A 21414-nucleotide genomic window follows, 5' to 3' on the forward strand; every position below is an offset into this window, starting at 1 on the left:
GACCTGAAAATAGTTGTGCAGCGACACTCCCCATCCAACGTGACAGAGCTTGAGAGGATCTGCAGAGAAGAATGGGAAAAACTCCCCAAATACAGGTGTGCCAAGCTTGTAGCGTCATACCCCCCAAAACTAGAGGCTGTAATAGCTGCCAAAGGTGCTTCAACAAAGTGCTGAGTAAAGTGTCTGAATACTTACATAAATGTGATATTTCAGTTTATTTCTAATAAATAAATAAAAAATGATAAAATCCTGTTTTTGCTTTGTCATTATGAGGTATTGTGTGTAGATTAATGAGTCTGGAAAAAAACAATTCAATCCATTTTAGAACATGTAACAAAATGTGAAAAAGTGTCGAATGCACTGTATGTACGTGAAGAATTGGATCAAGTGGTTGGTGCACAATGACAGAGCCACATGGTAGATGGAGTGTCTCTCCCTTCTGACGTGTTTTTGGGTTATATATGAGATTCCCTGTGAGAGCCTTCATGCCCAAAGCCATGCGGTTTGATAAATGTAAATTATTTGGTCATGTGTCAAGTGTATGTAGACGGGAGAAGTATTATATGCCAGCTGAGCCTAAATGCTGCAATTGTGGTGGTGAACATGCACCCAAATTTCTGAAGTTAGGGTGAAGGAGACGAAGGTGTCAAGAATAAGGGCTGTCCAGAATGTCTCCTATCTGGAGGTGTTGAGAAGAGCGGGAGAAAGGAGTGAAGTTGAAGAAGTAATGGTAATAGGACTAGAGACACAAGATGATATTCCTTGTCAACAGAGGGATCCTGACATGTTGCATGTTAACAAGGTGGACTTTGTAGCGTTTATTACTTTGGATATTAACTTTACAACGCAAACGGAGAGGAAATCTAAGAAAATAGGCATGTGGCTGAACGTTTTTTGGGAGTTATTTTGTAGAGGCATAGAGGAAAACCAGTCAATTAATGTTCAATTCTCACAGGCACCAGAGCCTGTGTAGGGATGTGATTTGAATGTGACTGAAGGAGTGGGATGGTTGTTTGATTTATTTAGTATTATCCTGGGTCCCCCTCCTTCTTCTCGTAATGGAATTTATTTTTGTTACACCCGGTACAGTAGGTGGCGGCAATACACCAATAGGTGTAGTCTGCCATAAAACTTTAAAGAAGATGAAGAAGATGCCACTTGAACTAGACGACAATTTTTGTTAGGTCTCCACAAGGAAATGTCTGTCAGAGGGATTGCTTTATTTTTTCGAATTTGTACAACTCTGAAGTTACATCGTTAGTCCTGGAAGGTCATGTTTTAAATACACTAGCTTTAATACCATCGGATATATGTGTGCAATTGAGTTTAGTAGAAGTCAATTTGGCAAATGGGAAACGGATTATTCAGAGAATCTTGCCTATCGCGGACTTGCTGCTCTATGTAATTATTCGCTGCTGTACTGTTAGCTACTAGCTAGTGATAACGCCTGATAGTTAGTTAGTTAGCTAAATCGTTTAAGAAATTTTGGACCGTTGTGATAGTAACGGGAGGCTTTTACAACAAGACAACTTCTTTATTGGACGGAATACAACGGAAGTACAAGGATATAACTAAGGTTATGTTGAAGTTGTTTCGAGTGGAAATGTTTGTTTTTTACCATCAGCTAGCATCTAGTAAATTAGCTAGTTAGTTGACAGGGGATATCCTCGGACATTGGGTATGGTGTTGTAACTTCGTAACGTTAACAAGGAAATAACTTGCTAACGTTACCTACTTTAGATTTGTTTAACCATATAATTTAACATAGCAAGTTAACGATGCGGGATTCAGTGAATTTCAGTGTTCTCCATAGAACCTGCAAGTTGGTCGTCCTTCTATGTTTTTTCCATATTTCGGTCACTTTCATTTTTTACGTGAGGTCGTTAGATCTTCGTTTTGCATTTGCGAAGCACGACCAAACTGCATCAAAGGACACAGTACCGGACGCGTTTGAAACGAACCACTTTTCTGTAGACAACGTGACTACAATCACCAAAGAGCTTGGAAAATGTCCTGACACATCGCCACTGCTTGGTAAGTAACGTTAGCTGATATGTTGCCAAAACGAACAACATACATATTTAATCAACATAGCTTAATCAATGGTGCATTGTATGATGATTGGTTGGTAGTCTTGCCAAAGTCTCTTATCAGCAAACAATTATACAAGTTGTTAGCCATGTCTGTCAGGCGCAATCATTAATATGTTCTGAAAAGGAATTAATAAAGAGCTTGGATTACATGTCCCTTAATTCTCTAACCTAATGTAAACTACAAGCTCAAAGTATAGATGAGTGCTTACCCTGTAGGGTATTTAACTTATTTATACAATAGGCCTATCTATCTATAGCCCCACTCATGCATTATTAATGCGAAGCATAGGTCTACTGCTAGTGCTCTTGAATTCATGGTTTGTTTTATCTTATTTCCACACAGGTTTGTTGTTCAGTGTCCTTCTCCTTTAGCTTAGATTTCAAAAAATATGTTTATGCAGCTGTGACCCTAGCTGATCTATCCTTCTGCCACAAACCTGACTGCTCCAGAGGTGGGAGTCTGTTGATAACAGTGGTGTGCTCGTTCGGCCCTCAGCAGCCTTGGAGATTGAATTGAAAAGCAATGCGGTCTTGGGGTTTAGGAACGTCAATCTCAAGGTCACATTACAGAAAACCACACTAAGTAGACTATTTCATATATGTAGTATGACCTTCTTTTCTTTTGTATGGCAGTTGTAATTTGACCTACTGTTGCTAAGTACTATTTGTGTAAGTCACTGGCATGTAAGGAGCCATACTATTGTGTCTTTAAAGTTACACTATGCAGAAATCACTCTGCCATTTCCTGGTTGCTAACATTCTAATAGTTCACCTAATTTCAGTTTGTGTGACAAAACAAGCAAGTATAGTGTAGAGCAGGTATTCCCAAACTGGGGTATGCAATGCCATTGGGGGTATGCCAAATAATAATAATAAACATTTTAATTATTCACATTTTCAAACAGTACATTTTATATTTTCCAACTGGGCTATACATTTGGGTGAGTTTTTTTTTTCTTGCCTGAGTAGCCTCGTTTATTTGTCACGTGTTGAATACAACTGGTGTAGTAGACCTTACAGTGAAATGCTTACTTACAGGCTCTAACCAATAGTGCAAAAAAGGTATTAGGTGAACAATAGGTAAGTAAAGAAATAAAAACAACAGTGAAAAATAACAGTAGCGAGTCTATAAAAGTAGCGAGGCTACATACAGGCACCGGTTAGTCAGGCTGATTGAGGTAGTATGTACATGTAGACATGGTTAAAGTGACTATGCATATATATGATGGACAGAGAGTAGCAGTAGCGTAAAATATGGGTTGGTGGGTGGCGGGACACAATGCAGATAGCCTGGTTAGCCAATATGCGGGAGCACTGGTTGTTTGGGCCAATTGAGGTAGTATGTACATAAATGTATAGTTAGTGACTTTGCATATATGATAAACAGAGAGTAGCAGCAGCATAAAAGAGGAGCATAAAAGAGGGGTTGGGGGGGCACACAATGCAAATAGTCCGGGTAGCCATTTGATTACTTGTTCAGGAATCTTATGGCTTGGGGGTAAAAACTGTTTGTCCTAGACTTGGCACTCTGGTACCGCTTGCCATGCGGTAGTAGAGAGAACAGTCTATGACTGGGGTGGCTGGGGTCTTTGGCAATTTTTAGGGCCTTCCTCTGACACCGCCTGGTGTAGGAGTCCTGGATGGCAGGCAGCTTAGCCCCAGTGATGTACTGGGTCGTACGCACTACCCTCTGTAGTGCCTTGCGGTCGGAGGCCGAGCAATTGCCGTACCAGGCAGTGATGCAACCATTTGACGGACAAAGTCAAATGTGATATAGCGAAGCACCTGAGTGAGCTGGGTGCGCAAATATGCAGGTACTTCCCGAAACGGATGACACAAACAACTGGATTCGTTATCCCTTTCATGCCCTGCCTCCAGTCCACTTACCGATATCTGAACAGGAGAGCCTCATCAAAATTGCAACAACCGGTTCTGTGAAAATTGAATTGAATTAGAAGCCACTGCCAGATTTCCGTATAGGGCTACGCTCAAGAGTTTTTTGCCTTGACAAATCGCGCTGTTAAGACACTGATTGCCCTTTGCAACCACGTACCTATGTGAGAGTGGTTTCTCGGCCCTCACTAGCATGAAAACAAACTACAAACTGTGTGGGAAGTGATGTAAGACTGAGACTCTCTCCAATACAACCCAACATTGCAGAGGTATGTGCGTTACAAGCACACCCTTCTCATTAACCTGTGATGAGTTATTCACAATTTGTGATGAACAAATGATGTTTTATATGTAAGATGGCTAAATAAAAAGCATCATTATTATTTGTTCCCTGGTCCTATAAGAACTCTTTTTCACTTCCCACGAGCTGGGTTGTGACAACACACTCATTCTTATGTTTAATAAATGTATCATATAGTGTGTGTGTGGCAGGCTTACAATGATGGCAAAAACAACATTTGAGAGTGCGCTGATCCTGGTGCTAGAAGAGGGGGTACGCAGCTGGAGGTTGAACGTTTGAATGGGTACGGGACTATAACAAGTTTTGGAACCACTGGTGTAGAGAATCATTGTACCATCTAAACTGCATCTAAACTGCTTTGAAATATATTTTGCATAACCAAAGATATTGTATTTTCAGTTGTGTGAAGCTGGGGCATAAAACTGGAAGTAAAAGCCACAAAAACAAAAACAAAAGAACGGGTCACATAGAAATGGCGCACATAGAACATATATACAGCTTCTTAGACTTGCTTTCAATGAGTGACAGATCTATAACACTCTTTTCTATGTGAATTTGGTCAGGTCACCCAAAAAGTTCCATATTGCAGCTTTTAATAATAAAACAGTTCAGAAGACATTGTCAGGAGACAACTCAATTGCTGAAAACAGGAGATTGGATAGCTAGGCTAGATTTCCTTCCTATAGTATAAACCTGCCCAACCTATATTAGTCCTACGATATGATTTTAAACATGGTCTGTTTGAGCTACAGACTGCTTAACGGTGGCTGAGCTAGAGCGGATTTTGAGACACGGGCGGCTCCCAAAAACACATCCTGGTCTCACAAACACTGCTCAGTCCCCGTGAATCACACAGACGTATGGTTGGTATCAACGGCTGCAGAAGAAATAGACAAATCCCATCTATGAAAAGCTGAAACTCTCACAAACTAGCACATGTAACCTGTTTTGCTGTGTGGCGCTCACAAACTGCACGAGTCCTTAGAAGGTAAGAGGTTCTCTTACATAGAAGATCATAGGAATCCCAGGACATAGTGTCTATAATAACAATGATTTAGTTGCTGTCACAAACTCCAACCTCCACACAGTTGTCACTGACTAGTTGGATATTCATTTCCCTCCAACAATTTCTGTACTTATAGTATTATAAATGTTTTTTTTATTTTTATCAGGGTTTGTTTGGTGGACCTTATTTGCTTTTTGACATTTGTCAATAACTGTTTATCAAAGTACTTTGTGTTCTACTTGTAGCCCATGTTGTCCTGAAAAGCAAATGGTGAAACACTTCAATGTGAGGCTAAATCTGAGGGCAGAGAAAGCAGATTTTAATGAAAGTAGTGAAGTTCACTGTGGGAGGCCTGGGACCAATGGAGTTTTAGATTTGACATGCTATTTCCATTGGCTCTACCGAATCATCAATTATCAGGGCTATTGTAGATATGGAGCCCTGACAAAAATGTATGACCTCTCCTCTCTCGTTCTCGTCCAGTTGGCCCACTGCGAATTGAGTTCTCCAACCCAATCAGCCTGGATGTGGTAAGGAAGGAAAACCCCAATCTTAAGAATGGGGGGCGCTTCAAGCCCAGAGACTGCGTGGCCCTCCAGAAGGTGGCCATCATCATCCCTTTCCGCAACCGCGACGAGCACCTCAAGTTCTGGCTCTACTACCTCCACCCCATCCTTCAGCGCCAGCAGTTGGACTATGGCGTCTATGTCATCAACCAGGTGGGTCCCTCCCTGCCGGCCCCCGTCTGCTCTCTTGTCTGTAAACAGCAGGATGGAGTAGTGGGAAACGCAGGTTAAAAGGTTTTAACCAGTGAGCAAGTCTCAGTGTAGGCAGGCAGTGCCCTTTTTTTAAATTAGGCTGTCTTACTGCAAGAAATAAACAAAGGTGCTCTGTATATTTCAAATATAGGCTAGCTGGAGTTTACTGGTACCGTACATCACAGGTACTTTCGCCATATTTTATTTGGGTTTTACGCTTTTAAGCAGAATGGGTTGGCTGTGTAAAAACAAAAGGGCATCAATCAAGCCCCCAAATTACAGGCTGTAATGGCAGCTGCCAAGTGACTTGGCTCGTTGAGACGTGCTGGTAGATTTGTGTGCTTATTGTGTAGCCTAACTCTTCTGGGACAGCGAACTTCAGTCAGATTCAACCTTGTGTTGCTTGTCAGAGAAGCTTTTTAGTCCCCTTTATAGAGGAAAAAAATATGTAAAAAAAAAAAAAATTTTTTTTTTTTTTACATATTTTTTCTCCCAGTCTGTCAAAGGTTTGATGTGTCAAGAGAAAGAGTAGGCTAGCATCCAAGTAACTGATGCCTCCCTCCTTTTTAAGAACTTCTACAATTTGCAGTAGTCCTTTGTGTTCCCGTATATATGGGAAGAAATCAGGTCTTAAAACGTAGTGCCAGCATTTGTCTCGGCGTCTGTTCTTTGTCCATTTCCTTTATTTATTCATGGTGTGTGCACAACCAAGAGACTATCACTGAACACATGGACGTGACGCAGAAAACGCTGAAAGCCACACTGTCTATCTCTGTCACTTGAAAGACCTGCGAGAATAGCCCGGTCTGGAAGGCTCTTTTTATCCTTTCACGTTTCTTTTCATCAAGATCCTTTATTGGAATAATGGAAGACTCTTTCTTTGATGTACAACAAGGTATAGAGTTGGTTACAGAAAACTAAAGGAAGAATTCAACAAGGGTTGTACTTCAACTTTCATGCAAAACATTTGGGGAACCTGGCCTAGACACACTTCCTGTCTTTTCTAGATCGAAAAACAGTCAGTAGGCCTAATTCGGGCCATTTTGTGATCATATAGGTCTAGTTTAGTAGGTCTGGGAATTGCCAGGGACCTCATGATACGATATCATGAGACTTAGGCGCTGATACGATATGTATTGCGCTTCTGTACGTATCGCGATTTGATACTGTGATTTCTATTGCTCTGTCTGCTGTCTGCTGCAGAGAGCCACGAGAAAAACGAGTTTTGATCAATCATGGTAATGAAAGCTCTGAAAACAAATTGGATCCCTATTTGAGAACAAGCTATTATGGGATAAAAAGTGTAGTTTTGGTGCAGGTACAGCCAACTAACGCAAAAGTAATATTCTGATATGTAACTATCGATTTTAATGTTTTACTTTTAGCATTATTGTTTAACGTGTGTAGTTGCTCAGGTGATATCAAGTCTGTTTTTTTAATGTTTTTTTCATCAACAAAGCACAGTTCTACACTAGTTTTACAGGCTCTTGGTTCAACATGGTGAATATCATGTTGCCTCTAATCAGTTTGTCTCCACAGAGAAGTATCTAGATGGCTACTAGCCAACACTTTTGATCAAAGACTGACAAGTTGACCATAGAGTAGTGATCATGATGAGCACTTAGTGCCACAAGTTGGCTCCTCAGTTTTGACTACTATAATAGCTACAAACTGGCCTGGTTTGTTTGGTTGTTATCAGTGTCAATCATTAGCCTGAGTGGTGCCACTATAGGGCCCTCTAAAATCAATTACTTTTTTTGCGTGAGTCATTAACTTTTTTTTTTCTTTTTTTTTTTCGCTTTCACAGTTTTCGTAAAAAAAACTTTTATAGAAAAACAACTCAATTGGATGTTCTAAGTCTACAAAAATGCTTAAACCACATCAGTATTTTTCTCCACTCATACAGGAGTACTTTTTTGGTTGTTGAGATTTAGCAGCACCCCTACTTCCGACAGCTATGCCTCAGTAGAAACATGAGGCCACAGATGGGCAGAAATGTGAAAAGTGTTAGTAAATCCCCATACCTGTGAGAATATAGTCTAAGTGAATACTGGAGTTGACCTCAAGGGTATTTGGAAATCAATCTGGTAAAAGGACAAACTGGACTATGAATACTACTGCACAGCCCAGAGTTGACAATATGAAAATGTATTAGTTATTGGGTCATCTAATCCCATTTCACACAAAGGCTGGCCTGAACGTAGGATACCGATTTTTATCTATCCTTCTCAATATCCTTCAAGTCATCAATGCTGTCTGGGATAAACCACAGTCACTTTTGAACATTTATTGACAAGCCAGAGTTAATACGGTCATACAGGACCATATTGTAGATGAAATCTGTTCCTATTTGTTAAAAAAACGTATCCGTTAGGTGTAGTTTAATGATCCATTTAATTACATGATTCTGTACAGATGTGTAGGTATTCTTGGCTCTTGGGAGGCCAGTACTGTTTTTCAGCTTGAGGCCTAATTGACTCTTTGTTCACATCTCATGCCAGGACTTGTTGCCTCCCACCCACCTACAGGTAAAGTGTGTGTCAACCAACATGTTGTAGTGTAGACTGAACGCCCCACCTAGAACGTCATACTGAGCAAATACATGGTTCTATTTGAATATATAATACTATTTTATTTTTTTAGAGTATACTCTACTCTTGTCTCCAACACAAGTAGTTAATTGGTTCAAGATGTCAGGCTTGACATGGTGTCTACTGCAAAGAAAATTAGCTTTAATGGCTGCTATTATACTAATGAGTCAATCTGACGTTTTCCGAAGTCGAATCACCTAGCTATTGCTAAAGGGCCCTTCAATGCTGTTAAACACAATTATTGGGTCTTTGTTGGAATTCTACTCAATCTTTCTGTTTCTCTCTTCTGTTTCTCCTTTCCTATCCTTTCCTCTTTTTTTTCTTTTTTTCTTCTTCCTCGTTTCCCTGCCCCCTTGCTCAAAACGCCTCCCCTTTTGCATGTCAGGCGTATCTGGCCAATGGCTGTGGTCGCTGGAAGAGGAGAGAAATTGTCCCCTGCTTGCTCTGGCCAATTGCGTGACCCCACGGGCTGAGGGGTTCTACTGGTAATGTGTGCTTCATTTCTCTTTCTGTCTCTTTCTGTCTCTTTTTCTTATTACTGACAGAGATCTATTTTGGTCACATGCACTTCTGAAATCTACTACACTTGCTTCTTTCTGTCTTTGCAAATGATCCACACCCTGTATGCAGATGATGCTGTCATGCACTGTAGGAGAGCGGGATGCATCACTTGGTGGAGTGGAAACAACACACTCCCAAGAGCAACACACTCATAGACCTCCTTAGCGGATGTTTATTTCAGACCATAGCAGATGTCTCAAAGTTTATTTTAATCAGGCATCATATGACGGTCTCTTTTATCGCCACAATGTGTAACATGACATGTGACTGACAACAAAGTGCTTCAGCGGAGAACACTACTTACTGAACATTCATTCAATTGTCGGGACTCCTGTCCAGATTACATTAACTGTGCTGCTTCTTGGCATCACACGCCCTCGTTCTGGTTTTCCTGCTCTGTTTAAGTGAGTTGTCTTGTATTTTTTTAAATTAAATTAAGAACACTAGTCACGCTTTTATTTGGTGCAATCGAAACAAGGACTGAGGTCATGTTATTAGGAGGTTTCATCTGACCCATTTTTTTGTTGTTGAATATTTTAGCTAGTTTTGGTTCTATGGGTATTCAAGCAGACCTTTTCTGGAGGACCATCAGATCAAGCCATTGACATATGAGACGTGTCCTTTGAGAGGCACTTCGCCCACATTGAAGGCACACTGACACAGAACACGATGCTCCCGTTCTTTTGCCAAAGGACTCCGAGAATCATCCCAGTAGAACTACATCAGCCCTGGTAACTCTGCCTTTTTTTCAGCCTGAGAAGAGGAAAAAAAGACAAACTCACCCACATGAACAAATACTACGGTACTTACTATTGAATTATATAGTAAATTCTAGTATACTATACACTGTAGTATCCCTCGATCATGTGTAATACTTACTGCTTGTTGTAAATTGCATGTTGTAAATGCTACAGATAAGTACTGTAGTAAATACAGTGGAGCAAAAAAGTATTTAGTCAGCCACCAATTGTGCAAGTTCTCCCACTTAAAAAGATGAGAGGCCTGTCATTTTCATCATAGGTACACTTCAACGATGACAGACAAAATGAGAAAACAAATCCAGAAAATCACATTGTAGGATTTTTAATGCATTTATTTACAAATTATGGTGGAAAATAAGTATTTGGTCACCTACAAACAAGCAGGATTTCTGGCTCTCACAGACCTGTAACTTCTTCTTTAAGAGGCTCCTCTGTCCTCCACTCGTTCAAGGTAAACACAGGTTTTCCAGCAAACAACAAGATGCCAACACAACGTCATTGAAACGTCACAAACGACTCTTAAGTACTGTATTGTATGCGCCAACATTTTAATTTAAACAAGGTCTGGTACTGTTTCTGACACGTATGCATTGTCAATCGCATTATAATAGATAGCCCCCTGGATGCTTCAGTTTAGCCTTAGTTCTGGTGTGCGCTTTAGTCCCTTGAGGATTGGGTGGCCAAACAACCAATGAGGACCAGAGTTTCCTACCCTTGTCTAGACACTCGACAATAAGTATTTTCTTTCTACACGATTCACCTTCCAATTCTAACCCCACATTCCCTCCATTCACACTCTCTAGGACGGTGATGAAGTCTTTAACCGTGCCAAGCTCCTCAACGTTGGCTACTCGGAGGCCCTGAAGGAGTACGACTACGGCTGCTTTGTGTTCAGTGACGTGGACCTCATCCCCATGGATGACCGCAACACCTACAGGTGCTTCAGCCAGCCCAGGCACCTGTCTGTTTCCATGGACAAGTTTGGCTTCCGGTAAGCCAACACTCCCAACAGATAGCCCTGGAATTGTCTTTGTCTCTCTCCAGTTCACTGCCCATAGTACCGACATGAATGAGCGTACACACACACACACACACGGACGGACGGGAGTGTCCACATTAAAGCTTAAAGAGCACCTGTGGGTTCTATGACGTTCTATGGACTTTGTCATCTTTCGTTGTTGAGTTTCCAGTTCTGGCTGTCTTTACCTCCGTAGCTGTGCAGAGACGTTTACAGTAAGCAATGCTTAGTGATGGGTTCAGTACTGCCATGTTCCCGGGGTGACAGTTGTTACTAAGGATTTCCTTCTTCCTTATTGTTCACGTGACTGATCAAAACCAGGTTCTGTAATGCAGAAGGTGGTGTTGGAAAGCTTGGAAAGCACTTAGCATATCATTTTATTTAGTAGTAAACTGTCCCTCATTGGGACCTTATTTGCCTGGAGTCCTGTTTTTTTAATAGCCTGCTTCATCACTTACAATGTGCTCACTGGCTTCAGAGGTCTGCTGTCAGAATGGCTTAAATACTCATCAGTTTAGCCTAGTGTCACACAGTGTTCTGTTTGCTACTCTGTTTTCTGACCGTGGAGGAGGAAGTGGACCAGTAGAGCAAACTCTAGATGGGTTTAGCTGTTGCTCTACATGTGTAACACCGTGACATGTCAGACAGGGAGGAGCTCTGTGATGCGTGACTATCTTTGTCTGCGTGGTTGATAAAATGATTTGGGAGCTTCTCTTCTGTTGTGATTCACAACTCTGGGCCTACACAGCTGTAGACCTTATGCTTGGCTAGTCGCTGATCTACATTCAGTTTGGCTCTGTTGCCTGCTTCTGATGTAAGATTTAGATTGGTAAAGTAAGCTGACCCCAGATGTGACGTCCTAGTGCTGCCTTCCTCCTGTGTTACAGGTCATAGTACAGGTCTCTCGGCTTGTAACTGGGTTTTTATGGGCATACTCTCACCAAACCTTTCCCTTTGTTGCACAGACAACAGCTTGTATACTGTGTGTCATGTTCCTTGAAGGGCATGCAGCTCACCAAGCATCTGGATTCAATATCCAACAGGATTTTGGCAGGGAAATCCGGCTCCAGGAAAGACGCCAAGCTTCCCTTGTTGGGTCATTTGTTCGGTGACTAAGTCCCACAATGGATTCATGTCTTTTATTTGATTTTGTTGATTTTCTTAATTGTGCTGACCTTTCCAATGTTAGCACTGGGATTTAAAGAATGTCATGATAGCCAAGGCTAATTCGGTGTCCATAATAAACAGGCAAGTGAGGCAAGGCTAAACCAGGGTGCTTCAGTCTCTTGGCTCCATGTTTCCCTACAGTACACTGTACAGAGAGCCAGCATGTAACTTGCAGAAGGCAGTGATAAGAAACTGAGGAGGGTTTTTCTGCAGCACCTCATTTGCTAGGCAGATACTTCCTCTTTCCTAGAATGTAAGGCACTGACTACGGTTTCTGTTAGAGCCAGAGTCATTTACCCCTCTCTTTTTTTTTCACACAGAAAAAAAGATTAAAAGCATAAATTAATTTCTTGCTGCGTTTTATAACCTGCAGATCTAAAATACTACTTATTGTAATTTATGCTCCCCATCAGACACATTTTGTGCCTCAGTTGCACTTCTAAAGTTGAATGAGAATTCACGAAGGGCATTCTATCAGCAGACAGCACTTATTTTCTCCCCGGTACTCTCGGTGTAGCCAGCCTAATTTTATCTGGTAAAATGCAAGATTAGCTTTAAGCAAAACATTAGAAAATGTAGTTGGCTACATTATTTTTATGATAGGCCTAAACTTTAGAAATATGATGGCTGTGCATCATCATCATCATCATCATCAACAACAACAAAGACCTTGCTTTTTCATTTAAAAGCTCATTTACTTGTGTGGCTGCCAACCAAACAGCGTTGCACTACTGTTGTCATCTGATGAAAATGAAGCCATTATCTGCCGAATGTGTCGCTCTAATGTATTTTTCTGTGAATGGGAAAACTATGGTTGCACATCCCTGGTCACTATTGAATTTTAAAAAAACAATGACTTTCACTGAAAGTTATGTCCAAATATCCCAGTATACGGTATACTGCCCAAGCCTAGTTTAAACTCTAATAAACAAATTCAAGGTTCTCCATTTATTTTTCTCTTTCTGCTCTCTCTCTCTCTCTGTATCTCTCTCTTGCTCTCAGATTGCCGTACAACCAGTACTTCGGAGGCGTGTCGTCAATGAGCAAGGAGCAATTCCTCAAGATCAACGGCTTCCCCAACAACTACTGGGGCTGGGGAGGAGAGGACGACGACATTTTCAACAGGTCAGAGTCCGCACAGCCACTCTCAGACAAATGTCTGTGGCTCATAGGAGGACTCCATGTATAAAGCAGATCATTCATATTTATTGGGTAAAGTGATAGCCAAGGTTTCACATGAAAATATTTTCTTGAGTGCGCAATGTTGAAACGCCATCACATGTTCAAACCCTGTTACACGGGGTGTGCGTCGTTGTGTTTCTAGCCCTACTTTTTGCATTGTTCCAACATGCCCCCAAGGGTGCCCTTGTATGCCACTACCACCATTTGCTCTTGAAGGAAATGATGCATCAGTGAGTATCCTGTTAGCATCCATTTCAGCCGAGGCGCTTTCACAAGCAGATGGGACACCCAAACAAACCTGTCATTTGTGAGGATGTGTCCTGTCTCTGAGACACTCCCGGAACACACACCCCCTCCAGCTATCTCTCTTTCTCCAGTTTATGAACGATGCCAACAGCACACAGTTGTTACTAAGGCTCCCCCTCCCCCTTATTTTTCACGTGACTGATCAAAACCAGGCTCTATAAAGGAGTAGTCAAGAATCAGGCAAAAAAAAGAGGCTATATATAAAGTGTCACTTGCCAAATGAATCCTGTATTATTTAGTTTCTTATTAAATGCACAAAGGCTTGTTTATCCTTACCTCTATCAGTTAGACAAACAAGCATTTTAAATCACTAATGCAGAAAGCAGTGTTGTAAAGATTGGAAGGAGTTTGGCATTTGAATGTAACTTGTATACCTTATTTGTCTTCAGCCATGTGTTTCGAATAGCCTGCTATTAGATATTCAATGTTTCTTTAGAATAAAATGTTTTTTTTTTAATTAATTGTTTCACAATATTAAAAATAGTTTTTATAACAGGCCTTAAAATAATGTCAAAGCAACACGAACTAGGGCCTTACAGTGATGGTGAAAACGAGGGACATGTCAAATGATGCTGAATTTTGGCACTTCAAGTCTATTTATTGAATTATTTATTTAAATGTATGTATATGTATTTAAAATATCAAAGGGACGGTTTTGGGATGAAATTCTCTCAACATAACATGTACTGAGCCTCGTTAACTTCTGCATTTGAGACATGAGTAACCCAATAGCTTCACTATAGACCAGCCAAACTGAACACCGTCTCCAGAAGTGAATTATAGATGAACTCCACACATACTAATGAATGCCCAACAGCACAAGGTGTTAAGATGTTGTTGTTTTTTGTCTGCTGTTTTTTGAGCTCTTTGGAGTGCTTGCTTGATAAGTCACCATATCCATTTTGAAAGGGATACAGTAAACAATAGCAGACAGGATGTTTCCAGACATACTCAGTTATTCACTGTGCTCTGGAAGCTTTTATCAGCTGTGACCCTGAACCATGCAACAAAAACAATCAATTTCCAGTGTAGTTACACCAGAGATTCTGGATATAATGATGAGAAGCCTTTTTTTTTATTTTCTCAAAGTTGACGGGATGTTGCGTGCATCACACTTATCAGTGCACTCATATCAACCTAAGCATTACAAAACTTCAATTAGATGAAATAAGCCTCATGTATCAAAATAGCAATTCAGTTTTATCTTCTAATATAATTTGACACTCATTGCCCCCCCCCCCCCCCCCCCCCTAATACAAAAACTCCTCACTTGCTTAATGATGAATGATCTGCTTAACATGGACAGATTCTGGGCAGAGTAATCCCTCTCACTTTGCCTCTTCCTCTCTGGTTACACCTATCGAGTTCGGCGATAGGGCACTATTTGCATCTCTTGCACAGAGGCAACTGAATGAAAACCAAATAACCTGTTTTACTCCCGTTCACATCTATCCTACATTTTCCTTGACCTTTTTTAGGTTTATTTCACTGGTGTAAGAAAAATGTGCAGATTTTCTCCCAGGTGTAGAAGCTGCTGTAACTGCGTCCCACAGTGTTTTAGTTAGACTGGTGGTCTGACTCCGGCTTCTGCTGTGTTTTAACAGGCTGAACTCCAAGGGGATGACCATCTCACGGCCCAGCGGAGCCGTGGGGAAATGCAGGATGATCCGCCACAACCGGGATGGTGGGAACGAAGACAACCCACAGAGGTGAGGTTCCAACTCCTGCTCTCTATTTCCATGTCTAATGGTACCCTCTCTGGGTTTGCTCACTCGCTTTCGCATGAATCTAGCCAAATTGGATTTAATAGGAGTAAGCAATGGGTCCACCATGGGATGTACTGATTCAACGATACGCACCGGTCCCAGATGTTTTTTTTTCAAACGTTCAAGATACAAGTGCATCGGTCCCTGGATTCCAAAACCGATCCAAATGTAGCATGTATCGGTCAAAAAAATAATAATAATCAAGCGTTTACGGGTCACTAAAATGTTAAATTCATGTTAGGCCTACATTCTGTCTCTCTTCCAAAATCACCTTATTTTGGGACAACTGATACGTCCTCTCCTTCAGTGTCGAACTGCATGCTACTGTGTTGACAGTAGAGGTCGACCAACTATGATTTTTCAACACCGATACCGGTTTATTGGAGGACCAAAAAAAAGCCGATACCGATTAATCGGCCAATTTATTATATATATTTTTATATATATATTTTTATATATATATATTTGTAATAATGAGAATTACAGAAATACTGAATAAACAAAGAACACTTATTTATTATAATGCATAAACTCTATTTAGTCTCAAATAAATAATGAAACATGCTCAATTTGGTTTAAATAATGCAAAAAACAGTGTTGGAGAAGAAAGTAAAAGTGCAGTATGTGTCATGTAAAAAAGCTAACGTTTAAGTTCCTTGCTCAGAACATATGAAAGCTGGTGGTTCAATATTCCCAGTTATTCAATATTTACAGTTAAGGACTTTTAGGTTGTAGTTATTATAGGAATTATGACGTGTCGACTTTCTCTCTCTACCATTTGTATTTCATATACCTTTGACTATTGGATATTCTAATAGGCACTTTAGTATTGCCAGCCTAATCTCAGGAGTTTATAGGCTTGAAGTCATAAACAGCGCTGTGTTTCAACCATTGCTAAGAGCTGATTGCAAACGCAGTAAAGTTTGAATGAATGCTTCCGAGCCTGCTGCTGCCTACCACCGCTCAGTGAGACTGCTCTATCAAATATTAAATCATAGACTTAATTATAATAAACACAAATACGAGCCTTAAGTCATTAATATGGTAAAATCCGGAAACTATAATTTCGAAAACAAAACATTTATTCTTTCAGTGAAATACGGAATCGTTCCCTATTTTATTGAACGGGTGGCAACCCTAAGTCTAAATATTGCTGTTTACATTGCGCAATCTTCAATGTTATGTCAGAATTATGTAAAATTCTGGCAAATTAGTTGGCAGCGAGCCAGGCGGCCAAAACTGTTGCATGACTCTGCATACTATGAACGCAAGAGTAGTGACATAATTTCCCTAGTTAATATTGCCTGCTAACAGGAATTTATTTTAACTAAATATGCAGGTTTAAAAATATATACTTCTATGTATTGATTTTAAGAAAGGCATTGATGTTTATGGTTAGGTACATTACTGCAGCGATTGTGCTTTTTTTTGCGAATGAGCTTTTGTTAAATCATCACCCGTTTGGCGAAGTAGGCTGTGATTCGATGATAAATTAACAGGCACCGCATTGACTATACGCAACGCAGGACAAGCTAGTTAACTACACATGGTTGATGATATTACTAGGTTAACTAGTGATTATGTGAAGATGTATTTTTTTTATAAGATACTTTTAATGCTAGCTAGCAACTTACCTTGTCTCCTTGCTGCACTCGCTTAACAGGTGGTCAGCCTGCCACCCAGTTTCCTCGTGGAATGCAATATAATCGGCATCCAAAAATGCAGATTACCGATTTGTTATGAAAACTTGAAATCAGCCCTAATGAATCGGCCATGTAGATCAATGACTGTCAACTAGAGGTCGGCAAGTCATTTTGCATGCCGGACAACCCCAGGCAATGTCAGTAGCCTACATTTGGATCGGGTTGGGGTTCACTTGTATCTTAAACTTTTTATTCCCTACTAGTCTCCCTCATGGCTCAGCTGAGGTGCCTACATAGCACGTACACCATAGACATATTTAATTTACACACGCGCACACAGAAGTCTGCTCACAGAGGCCCAGCTCATGAGCACACACACAGAGGCCCAGCTCATGAGCACACACACAGAGGCCCAGCTCATGAGCACACACACAGAGGCCCAGCTCATGAGCACACACACAGAGGCCCAGCTCATGAGCACACACACAGAGGCCCAGCTCATGAGCACACACACAGAGGCCCAGCTCATGAGCACACACACAGAGGCCCAGCTCATGAGCACACACACAGAGGCCCAGCTCATGAGCACACACACAGAGGCCCAGCTCATGAGCACACACACAGAGGCCCAGCTCATGAGCACACACACAGAGGCCCAGCTCATGAGCACACACACAGAGGCCCAGCTCATGAGCACACACACAGAGGCCCAGCTCATGAGCACACACACAGAGGCCCAGCTCATGAGCCCCTTCAGCAGATTTTAATTTAGAATGGAAAAGGAATGTGTTTATGCAACAAATGATAGTGCGTCGAATAATTCTCTAATCAAACCGAATTGTTTCAAAATAAAACACATTGTTCCTGTATCACATCGAATCGCCTTGAAAGAGAAAGTTGCACATCTCTAGGTCCACCTAGTTTCAGCTATATTGGTTTCACTTATCCAGCTCTATCAGATCTGTAAAGGAGAGCAGAAGAGAGGAAACAAAAGGTGTGCACAGTTGAACACTCCCCAGGCTCTCCTTGCCCTCGTCACACAAGGATCCAGTCACTCACTACTGTTGCCCTTGACGTCATTTCTCACGAACACTGGATGACTTGGTCAGCTCGGCCATTATTCTCTGTACAGAAGCAAACTTAACACTGCAATAAAAACCTCTGAAGGCATTGACGTGCAATAGAAGCCTGGGCAAACATTGACGTGCAATAGAAGCCTGGGCAAACATTGACGTGCAATAGAAGCCTGGGCAAACATTGACGTGCAGTAGAAGCCTCAACATCCATAACAATAAATGTGGTCATTATCACACTAGGCCTCACTGATCCATCAGGGCTATTGATTATCTATTGATCAGCGGCGGCAGTTAGCTAGACTGTGTGGCGGATTACTTTTCAGTAGCACTTTGATTTGTTTGATTGCCGTGGTTAGATTTTCTTGAGTAGCGTTTAATCAAATAGTGTATAACAAGCAACGATTTTTGTGAAATCCAGAGGAGATGTTTGCCATAGGCTACACCTTAACCAAATAAAAAAAGACCTGGGTCTTAAACCACGTCATTGAATTGTGGTTGAGCTGTGTTTTTTTTTCTCTCCAGGTTCGACCGCATCGCCCACACCAAGGAGACCATGAACAAAGATGGCATAAAAACCCTGTCGTACAAAGTGGTCAAAGTGGAGAAGGATCAATTATACACCAAAATCACTGTGGACGTGGGGGAAAAAATGACTCTGCAAACCAATTAAAACCTGAACCGCCTTGACAACCAATTTGCCACTGTGGTGGATGCTGTAACCAAATGTGCCTTGACACTATAAATCATATTATGCCTTGGACTCTTTGGACCATAGAGAATGACTGATCTAATCAGCAAACAAACATGTTCCCCAATATTCCCTTTATTTTCGGCCTTTGCACATCCGATGGTGAATTGAACTGGGATTCCAGCGTTTCCATCATAGGATCCTTAATGGAATGAGAGTTGACATCCGGGGTGGTTTCAGGCTAATATGGCCCCCACTCTCTCTGTCTGGAGACGGCTGCTGAGACCAAGTCTTTTGTGAGCTATTTTGTCTTGGGGGGGGTTGTGAAATGTCTAATTGATTGTCCTATGCATCAGGGACTCTCAAATAATGTGTTTTGTCACTTCTGGGGAATGTCTTGCTAATCCTTTTTAATGCCTCTGCTGAGAAGGGTTTCAACCAATCAAATGCCAAGAGGTCGGGCCAAAGATGGAACTCTGCAATTCGGAGGTCAATAACAAACGAAATCACTTAGGTTTTGTAAAGAAAACCAATCTTAAAGGATTTTTGTACTGATGTTCCATGAAGATTTTGAACTTACCCCAAAGGGCCTAGAATTCCAAAAACAAATAGTTGAAACGGCCAAATCCCATGATATTTACGTTAGGCATTCTAATTCTCACTGCTAAGGGTCCTTAAAGCAAAATATTTGGGTATTTGTTTTTCGTTAGTCTATTGTTGATATAGTCCTAAAATGTTTTGCATGTCAGCAATCAAGTTTTCAAGATGCATAACTTTTGAAATACAGCCAGTATGATGCATTTTGCATCATATAGTTTTTAGGTGTTTTTTTTGTTGAGTATTTTGAACTATGTGAAAAGTGTCTCTGCTGAAGCTCCCTTCCCTGTGAAGACCACAATTCAAGGTAGCCTGTAAGGAGGCCTCTCCCCAGTTGGAAAAAGAGGCACCTGAATGTATTGCCTGGTGGTGTTGTGATTGTGTACCCTGAGGTAAAATGATACTGCGCTGTTGTCTATCACAAGTGTCTGGTGTTGTGATTTATTTATTTTTTAAGTCTGAGATGGGGGGGGGGGTTCTACGCAAAAAAATAATCCTCTTGTATTCATTGTATGTCTTTAAGGAAGTGTGAGAGGGTTGGAAAACCATTTTTTTACTTTTTTTTTGGCCTCGATGTAGTAACCAAACCACAGGAGGTTGGTGGCCTCTTAATGAGGGAGGACAGGCTCGTTGTAATTGCTGGAGCGGAATGGGGGAATGGTATCAAACACTCGATTTCCACGTGTTTGATGCCATTCCATTTGCTCCGTTATGGTGATTATTATGAGCCGTACTCCCCTCCGCAGTCTCATGCCACCACGGGTCCTTATTGTTCCTCATATACATTGAAAACTACACAAGATTGTGCGCTATGAGGCATGGCATTGCACATGTACAGTTAATCTTATTGAGGGGAAAAAGCCATTGCGATTTTTGACTGGAGACTAGATATAACAGAGTGATTGTCTGTCCATACTTAGGCTTCCATGTTTGCTTCTTAATTCTGTCAGAAGAGGAATGGCAATCAGCCTTTGAAGAATCTGTAAAATGACAGCCATTTTTGCCTTGACCAATTAATTGATATTTTCAAGTTTATTTGGGTAACTTTGAAACATTAGTAGGAGATATGGGTGTACATTAACCGCTAAAGCTAAGTCAGTAATTCCCTAGCTGTTCCCCAAAAGTGTTTCCCAAGATGCTGTACTTTAGTTAGCCGTTTCCCAAGATGCTGAACTATAGTTAGCCGTTTCCCAAGATGCTGAACTATAGGGTCTTTGGGCTCGGTCAAGAAAGCCACATCACAGGCTTATTCAACTACGGTGAAACGTTGCAAATAGAAATCCTTCATATAGAATGAGCACAATGTACATAGCAAATAGAGGTTTTTGTCAGCTCTATGCAACACATTTCTATACTCAAAATGGGGAGTGTTTGCCACATTGAATAAGCCTAAGGAAAGACCTAGTCACCACATACCACCTCACTCTGGTAGCTACGTACAGACACTCGAAGACATTGGAGTAGTCCCATGATGTGCAGTCTTGCTCTTTAAGCCTGGCATGCAGGGCTGCATTATGTGCAGTGCATAGCATTATATACTTCTCTCAATCCACCTAAAGATTCATTTTCAAGGTTGAAAAGCAGTGTCTTTTATAGGTTGGCTGAAGCCAGGTTTGTTTCTCCCAAAGACAATGGCCTTTGTTGAGAAAGCCAGCATTATGTATGCCAAGTGTGAATTCGGTTTGTTTTACCATAGTTAGCTGGCTAATCTGTAAGGCTTCTATCTTTTTACTTTTCATGTTTTCCATTATGATTCAACGTGTGCTTGTGATTTCTACAAATGCATGTGTCTTCGTATGTCTTTTGCTGGCATAACAATTTCATTCAAAATGACATTTCCTGGTTTGTGGGAATGTTGGTGAAGATGAAACAACTCATGTTTCGGTCATTAAAATCTTTGATTTAAGTAAATGTCTTCTCATTCATTAACTTGGGTCCGAACACTAAGCAGTGGTTTCCCGGACACAGATTAAACCTATTCCTGGATTTGAGTATTCTTTTTGTACA

At 41.1% G+C, this 21414-nt stretch overlaps 1 protein-coding gene across 2 annotated transcripts; it reads left to right on the forward strand.

Moving 5' to 3' along the window:
- The first annotated feature begins 1138 nt into the window (after positions 1-1138).
- On the forward strand, positions 1139-21318 carry LOC110505061 (beta-1,4-galactosyltransferase 1). 2 transcript variants are annotated; one of them, XM_021584012.2, is made up of 6 exons: positions 1140-2034; positions 5777-6012; positions 10768-10955; positions 13152-13274; positions 15242-15346; positions 18645-21318. In XM_021584012.2, the coding sequence occupies exons 1-6, from the start codon at positions 1779-1781 to the stop codon at positions 18790-18792; spliced, it is 1056 nt and encodes a 351-aa protein (XP_021439687.1). In that variant the 5' UTR covers positions 1140-1778; the 3' UTR covers positions 18793-21318. The 2 variants fall into 2 exon arrangements, with proteins under 2 accessions (XP_036825696.1, XP_021439687.1); XM_036969801.1 differs by lacking the exon at positions 10768-10955 and having other exon boundaries at positions 1139-2034.
- The last annotated feature ends 96 nt before the right edge of the window (positions 21319-21414 follow it).

The sequence above is a fragment of the Oncorhynchus mykiss genome, chromosome 31 (genome assembly GCF_013265735.2).
Source record: "Oncorhynchus mykiss isolate Arlee chromosome 31, USDA_OmykA_1.1, whole genome shotgun sequence".
NCBI lineage: Eukaryota > Metazoa > Chordata > Actinopteri > Salmoniformes > Salmonidae > Oncorhynchus > Oncorhynchus mykiss.

What these genes read in the sequence shown, in the direction of transcription:
- LOC110505061 (XM_021584012.2), top strand. Translation starts at nt 1,779, where the DNA reads ATGCGGGATTCAGTGAATTTCAGTGTTCTCCATAGAACCTGCAAGTTG. An exon ending in GCGTCTATGTCATCAACCAG is followed by an intron (nt 6,013 to 10,767) that starts GTGGGTCCCTCC and finishes CACACTCTCTAG; the next exon opens with GACGGTGATGAAGTCTTTAA. An exon ending in ATGGACAAGTTTGGCTTCCG is followed by an intron (nt 10,956 to 13,151) that starts GTAAGCCAACAC and finishes TCTTGCTCTCAG; the next exon opens with ATTGCCGTACAACCAGTACT.